The 9,293-nt window shown below is 56.7% G+C and overlaps 1 protein-coding gene across 1 annotated transcript; it reads left to right on the forward strand.

The window, feature by feature from the left end:
• The first annotated feature begins 1,674 nt into the window (after positions 1-1,674).
• On the forward strand, positions 1,675-9,293 carry MMP9 (matrix metallopeptidase 9). Its single transcript, XM_033840253.2, has 13 exons — positions 1,675-1,830; positions 2,337-2,569; positions 2,933-3,081; positions 3,378-3,506; positions 3,595-3,768; positions 3,973-4,146; positions 4,907-5,083; positions 5,205-5,360; positions 6,412-6,697; positions 6,818-6,957; positions 7,305-7,455; positions 7,547-7,650; positions 8,978-9,293. Exons 1-13 carry the CDS (start codon positions 1,693-1,695, stop codon positions 9,094-9,096), a joined length of 2,130 nt encoding a protein of 709 aa, XP_033696144.1. The 5' UTR covers positions 1,675-1,692; the 3' UTR covers positions 9,097-9,293.

The following is a 9,293-nucleotide window of genomic DNA, read 5'->3' on the forward strand; positions in this document are numbered from 1 at the left end:
CATAGACTGATTTATTAGATAGGCATATAAAATGCCTGGCACATAGTAAGCCCTTTAAATACAGCTTGTCAAATTGTTGCTGTAGTCCTTCCCAAATAATGCTTTGAAGAAGGCAAATATAGATCCTGCCTCACACTGGCTGGTTGGAAAGAAGGGAGGGAAGGAAGATGCTTGTTATTGGCATAAGGGGTGATAATTGGGGCTGGAGCTTGTGCTGGGTTGAGCAGTTCTGGAGAAGTGAAAGGGCTCCTGGAGATCATCCGCACCCCCCTCCTGTGATTTTGCAGCTGAAGAGTCCAAAGCCCAGAGAGGGGAAGGCATTTACTCTAGTTCACACAGCAGATTAGAGTCCAAGACCCCGTCTCCTGATTCCAGGTCAGAATCATGGTCTTGGCTCAGATAATTAAAAGCGATCACAGCCATCTCTTGAATACTTGCAACCTACACTGTCCTAAGTATTTTATGTGTTTGATCTCATTTTATCCTCACATCAATTTAGGGACAAAGGGCCCTTTTAAATTTATTTTTATTGTTTATTTATTTACTTTTTGGAGTTCACGTACATTTATTCAATTGACACCAGTGGGGAGTGGGGGGAGACAGGTTTTTCTTTTCTTCCACACAAACCGGAAGACGATTTCACACAGTTTCCCCAAGTGGGCAAGTCTAAATCAACGCACACCCAGTGGACAGAGAGTGCAGATAGCAGCTGGCTGTCCAGATATTTGCACGTAATTATAGGACCCCTGCCATAGGATGCGCCCTGGTCCACCACAGCCCCACCTCTCCAGACCCTCCTCTCCCACACCAACCTCATCGCCTTTAGCTACAGTAAATATCCCAGGGCCTGGGACATAGCAGACCACTTAGGGGGCTGCTGGCCCTGGATGGCTGGACCCAGCCGGCCACGGGAAAGGGGTAAAGGTCAGAAGGGTTTTTTTTACAGCTGAGGAAACAAACTCACTGTGGTGAAGACAATTTGCCCAAGGCACTGAAGGAATGAAGCCATGTCTGCTGGCTTCCAGATGCCGCAAACTCCCCCATTTACTATCCTGAACTATCCAGCCTGTTAAAGACGGGGGGTTGTCCCCGTGGAACCCCCCGATTCCTGTCATCAGAGCCCATGCCTTCTGCTCTCAGATGGAGCAGAGGAGGAAGCTGAATGAAGGAAGGCTTCCAGGAAGGAGAAGAGGACAGAGCCTGGGAGTGTAGGGAGGGGCCCACGAGGGGGTCTGACCAGGAAGGGGGATCATTAGGTTCAGAAAGAAGCCTCAGGGAATGTTCCATGCTTTTCTCTTAGGCTGACCACTTGGGGCCTTCAGATGGAGGGCTCAGGGAGTGCTCGAGCCGTGCCTCCCTCCCTCGCTCTCATACAGTTCTCACAAGCTCTGCAGTTTGCAAAACCCAATCCTTCCCCTATGGGCCTGTGGTTTCCTGTGGGTCTGGGGTCCCGCCTGACTCGGCAATGGGGACTGTGGGAAGGAGGGAGAGGGGGAGGTGGTGTAAGCCCTTTCTTTGCCTTCTCATGTTGGGACTGCCCAACCCCCGCCCCCCCCCCCCCACACACACCCCATTCCCTGAGTCAGCTCTCGCCCTGGCCTGTCCGAGAGGGGCGGGGTCACTGATTCATTTGACAGCGCCTCTTTAAAGTCCCCACAAGGGCAGCTGCAGCCAGACACTGCTACCCTCACCATGAACCCCTGGCAGCCCTTGGTCCTGGCGCTCCTGGTGCTGGGCTGCTGCTCTGCTGCCCCCAGACCACACCAGCCCACCTTTGTGGTCTTCCCGGGAGAACTACGAAGCAGTCTCACCGACAGGCAGCTGGCAGAGGTAGGCACACACTCCAGCCTAGAGTTGGGAAGGGCTGGCTAGGAATCCCAGGAAGGACATGGGCTCTCAGAGGAGATACTTAGGGGCATGTTGGGGGGTGACGGGCACCTCTGGAGAACAGAGGTGTCCAGGCTCGGGCACTGGGATGCTCTGGACAGTGGTTGCCAGGAAGGGGTTAATGAGGGTTTCTTAGATGGGCAATGGGAAGTGGTGAAGGGACATTGGAGGGCTCTGGAGTGGGGATGGGCTGGGGATGAACAGGGGTAAACCCTAGGAGGCCCTGAGGTAGGCATGGGCCAGGGGCATCCGGGGGTGGAAAGGAGCTGAGGATGTCTACCGGGAGGGGAGATTCTTGGGTGGGCACAGGCACTGGGATGTAGGGTACCCAGTCCTGGATACAACGCCTTGTTGCTAGTCCCTGAGAGCCTGGAGGGATGGAGTCCTCACCCATCAGATCAGAGAAAGGAAGTCAGGGCTCTGGGATGTCTCTGCCCCTCCTTCCACAGGACTATCTGTACCGCTATGGCTACACTAATGTGGCAGAGATAAGCAAGGATGATCAGTCCCTGCGTCAGCCTCTGCAGCGTCTCCAGCGGCGCCTGGCCCTGCCGGAGACGGGCGAGCTGGACAGCACCACCCTGAATGCCATGCGTGCCCCACGCTGCGGCGTCCCAGACCTGGGCAGATTCCAGACCTTTGAGGGCGACCTCAAGTGGCACCATCACAACATCACCTACTGGTGCGAGGCTGGGCCCCCCGGGGGCGAGCGGGGCGTAGTGGGGAGAGGCTGCCCGGTGGTGAACACGTCCCGTCTTAGGCCCATCCCTGGGTTTCACTAAACCAGGGATTTAGTGAGCCCAGGGCAAGCGGCTCCACCTCTGAGCCTTCGTTCCCCCATGGGAAACGACCTCGCAGTCTGAGTCCTCCTGTCAGGGCCGTTGTGAGAGTCCAAAGAGAAAAATGCATCTGAAAGTGCTTTATAGCTGAAAGCGTGGAGCGCACACAGCGCTGTGTATCTGAAGTTGCTGAGACACGGGGTGTCGCCGCTGCTCCGGATCCCGCCTCTCACTTCCGACCTCTAGCCTCCTGCCTTTCCCTGCAGGATCCAAAACTACTCGGAAGACTTGCCGCGCGACGTGATCGACGACGCCTTTGCCCGCGCCTTCGCGCTCTGGAGCGCGGTGACGCCGCTCACCTTCACTCGCGTGTACGGCCGTGAAGCCGACATAGTCATCCAGTTTGGTGTTAGGGGTGAGAACGCGAGAAGGGGAAAGCCAGGAGAATCGGAGAGGGGACAGAGGAGGGAGGACCTCGGAGAGAGTAGAGGGGGCCCTGGACCCGGATTTCTCTTGCCTGTGCCCGCAGCCCTGGCTGCCGCTCGCCTTTATGGCGCCCCCTGCTGACCGACACCTCATAGCGCGGGGACTCAAATCTTGGACAGCAGCTCCGAGGCTGGATTTCAGCCCGCACTCAGTCCAGCGCCCTTGGGCAGTGCACAACCTGCGCAACCATACGCGGCTAACTCTCTTCGCCACCTGCTTCTTCAGAGCACGGAGATGGGTATCCCTTCGATGGAAAGAACGGGCTCCTGGCACACGCCTTTCCTCCTGGCCCAGGCATTCAGGGAGACGCCCACTTCGACGATGAAGAGTTGTGGTCTCTGGGCAAAGGCGTCGGTGAGATTCCCGAACCGCCCGGGTTCCCATTCCCTTCTCCTCTCACGCGCATCACCAGCCGCCCTGACCCCGTCTCCCTTTCCTGCAGTGGTTCCGACCTACTTCGGAAACGCAAAGGGCGCCGCCTGCCACTTCCCCTTCACCTTCGAGGGCCGCTCGTACTCTGCCTGCACGACGGACGGCCGCTCCGACGACATGCTCTGGTGCAGCACCACGGCCGACTACGACACCGACCGCCAGTTCGGCTTCTGCCCCAGCGAGAGTGAGTACCCACCCTCCTCGAGGGTCCAGAACACTGGGGTTTTATCCCAGCCTTGCCGCTAGTGCTGTGTGGGCTGCAAATCACTGTCCTGTTCTCTGGGTCCGTTCTCCCGTTGTGAAACGAGGCGAGGAGGGGTGGAGGACACAGGTGGCTTGTGGGTCAATAAACTCGTGGCGCCTTCGGGTAATCGCGTGGGCCTCCCAGGACTCTACACCCAGGACGGCAATGCGGACGGCAAGCCCTGCGTTTTCCCGTTCACCTTCGAGAGCCGCTCCTACTCCGCCTGTACCACCGACGGTCGCTCGGACGGCTACCGCTGGTGCGCCACTACCGCCAGCTACGACCAGGACAAGCTCTATGGCTTCTGCCCGACCCGAGGTACCTCTGCCCCACCTACCTGATTCAGCCTCGCTCCCTAATTCCGCGATGGTCCCCGAGCGTGGCTCTTCCACCCATCAGTTTGTTCTTCTACTCCTCGGCGGTCCTCAGGACAGCCGTGACTCTGGCCGCCATCACCACGGCTCCTCCCCCTGCCTTCCTATTGCTGCCGCCGCATTCGCGGAGGCCTCGCCTTTTAGCCCTGCTTGCAGCCTCTCCCTGGGCCTCTGATCCTCAGGTCCCGCCCACCAGTCTAGCCTGGTCTCGGCTGTGTGCGGCACCACGCCCCCTAAGCTTTTTTTTTTTTTTTTTTTTTTTTGGCTACGTTGGGTCTTTGTTGCTGTGCGCGGGCTTTTCTCTATTTGCGGCGAGCGGTGGCTACTCTTCCTTGTGGTGCGCGGGCTTCTCATTGCGGTGGCTTCTCTTGTTGCGGAGCACCGGCTGTAGGTGCCGGGGGCTTCAGTAGTTGCAGTACGCGGCTCAGTAGTTGTGGCTCGCGGCTCTAGAGCGCAGCCTCCGTAGTTGTGGCGCACGGGCTTAGTTGCTCCGCGGCATGTGGGATCTTCCCACACCGGGGCTCGAACCCGTGTCCCCTGCATTGGCAGGCGGATTCTTAACCACTGAGCCACCAGGGAAGACCCCTACCCCGCCCAAGCTTTTAAAATAGGCCTCCAAGTGTCTCTCGCTTCATGATTGGCCCGCCCCTGGGTCTTTATTGGACCCACCCATTTGGCTCACCGGAGGCCCTGGGTCTCTCCAGCTGACGCGACGGTGACCGAGGGCAACTCGGCGGGGGAGCTGTGCGTCTTCCCCTTCACCTTCCTGGGCAAGGAGTACTCGACCTGCACCAGAGAGGGCCGCCGTGATGGGCAGCTCTGGTGCGCCACCACCTCCAACTTCGACAGAGACAAGAAGTGGGGCTTCTGCCCGGATCAAGGTGGGCATGGTTCTGAGATTCCCAGGCTGGGACCTCAGCCAGGGCAGTGGTGTCCGGGAGGTATGGCTGGGGCTGGGAGCTCGGCTCAGGGCTCACGTCTCAGGCTCCCTCTTTCGTCCAGGATACAGCCTGTTCCTTGTGGCGGCGCACGAGTTTGGCCACGCGCTGGGCTTAGATCACTCGTCCGTGCCAGAGGCGCTCATGTACCCCATGTACAGCTTCACTGAGAAGCACCCCCTGCATAAGGACGATGTGCAGGGCATCCAGCATCTGTATGGTGAGGGTATGGGGCAGGGATGGAGGGAGGAGAGGGAAAGGCTGGGCTCTGCCAGCCGCGAGTACCCCGAGAATGCAGAGGAGGGGAAAGTTAGGACCCCAACATCTATCTTCTGGAGACCCTGGCCAATGGGTACAATTGTTGCCAGGTCAGTGCTTGGAGATGGTGATAAAGAGCCCAGACTCTAGAGTGAGACAGACATAGGTTCAAAAGCCAGTCCAGCCACTTCCTGGCTAGATGACTTTGGATATGTTACTTCACCCCTCAACTTCCTCATCTGTAAAGTGGGGCTAACACCTGCCTCATGGGGCTGTTGGGAGGCTTAAGTGAGCTAGAATAATGTCTGGCATATAGTAAGCACCACATAAGTGTTCGACATTTTTATTATTATCACCACTTATTATCATTAGTATATTTCCTCATTAAAAAATGGGGATATTAAAGAATCTACTTCATAGGTTTTCTTTTATTTTTCTGAAGATCAAACAAGCTAACGTGAATTTTTTTTAATATAAATTTATTTGTTTTTGACTGCGTTGGGTCTTTGTTGCCGTGCGTGGGCTTCTCACTGTGGTGGCTTCTCTTGTGGTGGAGCACCGGCTCTAGGTGCACGGGCTTCAGTAGTTGTAGCACGCGGGCTCAGTAGTTGTAGCAAGCGGGCTCAGTAGTTGTGTCACACGGGCTTAGTTGCTCCGCAGCATGTGGGATCTTCCCCGGCCAGGGCTCGAACCCGTGTCCCCTGCACTGGCAGGCGAATTCTTACCACTGCGCCCCCAGGGAAGCCCCAAATGTGAGTTTATAAAGCTCCTAGCACTAAGTTTGGCACTCAGGTTGAGAGCTCAAAAAACACTTCTCTCCTAGCAGCCTGGGGATGGGGGTGAGTATGTGAAAGGAAACGGCCTGCCCAGGGTTGGGGGAAGGCAGGCTCCAGCATCCAGAGTGGGGAGAGTGAGCGCCAGGGGCCTGGCTGGTAGGCTTTGGGGGAGCAGGCAGTCCATGGGCACAGCGCTCCGTAGGAACAGGGGCTGTCTTATGCGGTGTCTCTTTTTAGGTCCTCGCCCCGAACCTGAACCACGGCCTCCAACCACTGCCACAGCTGAACCGCAGCCCACCGCCCCTCCCACGGTCTGCGCCACGGGGCCTCCCACTGCCCCCCCCTCAGAACGCCCCACTGCTGGCCCCACGGGCCCCCCTTCAGCTGGCCCCACGGGTCCTCCCACTGCTGGCCCTTCTGCGATCCCTACAAGGTCTCTGGATCCAGCGGACGATGTCTGCAACGTGAACATCTTCGACGCCATCGCGGAGATCGGGAAACGCCTGCATCTCTTCAAGGATGGGTGAGGGGCAGGGGCTGTGAGGTTTCGGGAAGGGGCTTGGAGGCGGGACCTGCCTGTGTCTCCCCGCCCACTGACCTTGTGTTCAAGGTTCAGTGCCAGCCATTCCCTTTTCTCGTCCAGGAGGTACTGGCGACTCTCTGAGAGCGGGGGACGCCCGTTGCAGGGTCCCTTTTTTATCAAGAACACGTGGCCTGCGCTGCCCCTCAAGCTGGACTCCGCTTTTGAGGATCCGCTCACGAAGAAGATTTTCTTCTTCTCTGGTTAGTTTCCTCCTTTCTTCCTTCCCTATCCGCCCCCCCCCAAAAAAAATCCACACACACACACCAACCTAGAAGGACCAAGAGACCGAGGACAATACATAAAACGTCTTGTGCGCATTAGAAAAAGACGCCCCCTTCTGGCGGATGCAATTTAGCAAATTTAGCAGGGGCTGAATTTCAGCCCTCCTCACCGCACCCTTGCACAATCGTACCGAGAGACTCTGCTCCTCGGGCACACAGACCGCGGGCACACCGGGCGCGGAAAGGCCTCGCTGCGTTCTCCCTCTTTATATTCAAGGAGAGTATGTGCTCCGCCCCCAGACCGATGTGACTCTTCTCTCCTGCAGGGCGCCAAGTGTGGGTGTACACAGGCTCGTCGGTGCTAGGCCCAAGGCGTCTGGACAAGCTGGGCCTGGGCCCGGAAGTGGCCCAAGTCACCGGGGCCCTCCCGCGCGCCGGGGGTAAGGTGCTGCTGTTCAGCCGGCAGAGTTTCTGGAGGTGAGAGTCCCGGGACCGCCGGCAGGGGGAGCCCAGGCGCCATCCGACTGCCCGCCGGCTCGGCAACTGTCTCCTCGCTGCCGTCCTGCAGGTTCGACGTGAAGACACAGAAGGTGGATCCCCAGAGCGCCACCCCAGTGGACCAGATGTTCCCCGGGGTGCCCATGAATACGCATGACATCTTTCAGTACCAAGGTGAGGGATGAGGACGAGGGTCGGGGGAGGATCCCTCCCTGAGACACCTCCCACGGTAGGGTCCCCTGCCTTAGTGATTGGTCAAATTCTGAGAGAGAAAGCAAAAGCCCGTAGATTGAGGCAAATGCCCCAGCACAGGTGAGTTCCCTATAGAGGCAGGGATCTTACCAGATCATTCAGGGACACAGGAGTACAACCAGAACTACGACCCAGATTTCCTGTCTCCCCAGCTGAAAGCCCTTTCCCCTACAAGTAGGGATACTGCCACTGGGGATACAGTGATAAATAAGACAGTTCATAGCTGTGTGTCTTTTGGCAAGTCACTGCTACTCACAGAGCCTCAGTTTCCCCATCTGTAAAATGGGAGTGGTAGCTGGAGTTACACTTGCTTTCTCTTTCTCACTGCTCACCTCCAATCAGCTGACAAGTTCTGTTGACTCAGCCGCCAAAGTATTCACAAGCTCCTCTGCAAACACCCTAGTCCAAGCCGTACTGGTTGTCCAATACCTTTAATATATTCTGTGAGAGTAGGGAGGGGCTAGGAGTGGAGGGCAATGGTTTTGTGGGTGACTCTAGACCCATTCCAAGGTCAAAGAAACTAACATGACCTGATCTGACCCCCTCCCCCCTCCTCATCCCCTCCCACTACTCCTGTCATTCCCTTTGCTCTGCTCCACTCACACCAGCCTCTGGCTGTTCTCTGAACACATCAAGGTCATTCCCAGCTTAGGGCTTCTGTGCCGGTTGTTCCCTCTGTCTGGAAGGTTTTCTCCCCAGATTGTCACTGGGCTGCCTCCCTCTCATCCTTTAGGTCTCAGCACTGAGGCCACCTCTTTGGAGAGACCTTCTCTGACCCTCATTATCTGTTCACTTGCTCGCTCGCTTTTACTGTTTCCTCCATCGCTTTCTCCATTGTCAAAACCAGTCTCATTTATTTATGCATTTGCTTGTTAATCGTCAGTCTTACCCCACTAGGGTGTAAGCACCAAAAGAACTGAGGTCCTGCCTGCATTCTTCCTCTGCTGTATCCCCAGTGCCTCTAACAGTGCTTGGCACGATAAATATTGTTGGATGAATGAATGGGATTTGTTGAATGAATTGTTCTGAGTATTGACTGTGTGCCAGGCTCTGTGTCAGTGCTTTGGACAAGGAGGTCTGTGCCCTCCAGCATCTCTGTGGGGGGCGGGGGGGACACAGGTGTCCTATGAAAACCTTGGAAAGATCTCGAAAGGGCAGGAGGGTTGACTGTAAAGATCTGACTCCTGTTTCTGTATGTGTATGTGGGAAGGTTGGAATCACCCCTCTCGGTCCTGCCTTTCCCTTGCAGAGAAAGCATACTTCTGCCAGGATCGCTTCTACTGGCGCGTGAGTTCCCAGTATGAGATGAATCAGGTGGACTATGTGGGCTACGTGACATTTGACCTCCTGCAGTGCCCCGAGGACTAGGGCCCCCCAGCCGGCTTCAGCACTGCAGTGGGAGTCCCCACAGGGGCCATCGCGACAGGGAATGAGCCAGTCTGTCGGATCCAAACTGGTGGGTCTGTTCTGAAGGACAAGGAGAAGGGGAGGTGGGCTGGGCCCTCTCTTCTCACCTTCTTTTTTCGTTGGAATGTTTTTAATAAACTTGGATTCTTTAACCTTTA

This window comes from Tursiops truncatus, chromosome 15 (genome assembly GCF_011762595.2).
Source record: "Tursiops truncatus isolate mTurTru1 chromosome 15, mTurTru1.mat.Y, whole genome shotgun sequence".
NCBI lineage: Eukaryota > Metazoa > Chordata > Mammalia > Artiodactyla > Delphinidae > Tursiops > Tursiops truncatus.

Bases quoted from the DNA above. Each gene is read 5' to 3' on its own strand.
- MMP9 (XM_033840253.2), top strand. From the start codon at position 1,693: ATGAACCCCTGGCAGCCCTTGGTCCTGGCGCTCCTGGTGCTGGGCTGC. The intron at 3,769-3,972 runs GTGAGTACCCAC...TGGGCCTCCCAG, and splicing joins CGGCTTCTGCCCCAGCGAGA to GACTCTACACCCAGGACGGC. The intron at 6,958-7,304 runs GTTAGTTTCCTC...TCTCTCCTGCAG, and splicing joins GAAGATTTTCTTCTTCTCTG to GGCGCCAAGTGTGGGTGTAC.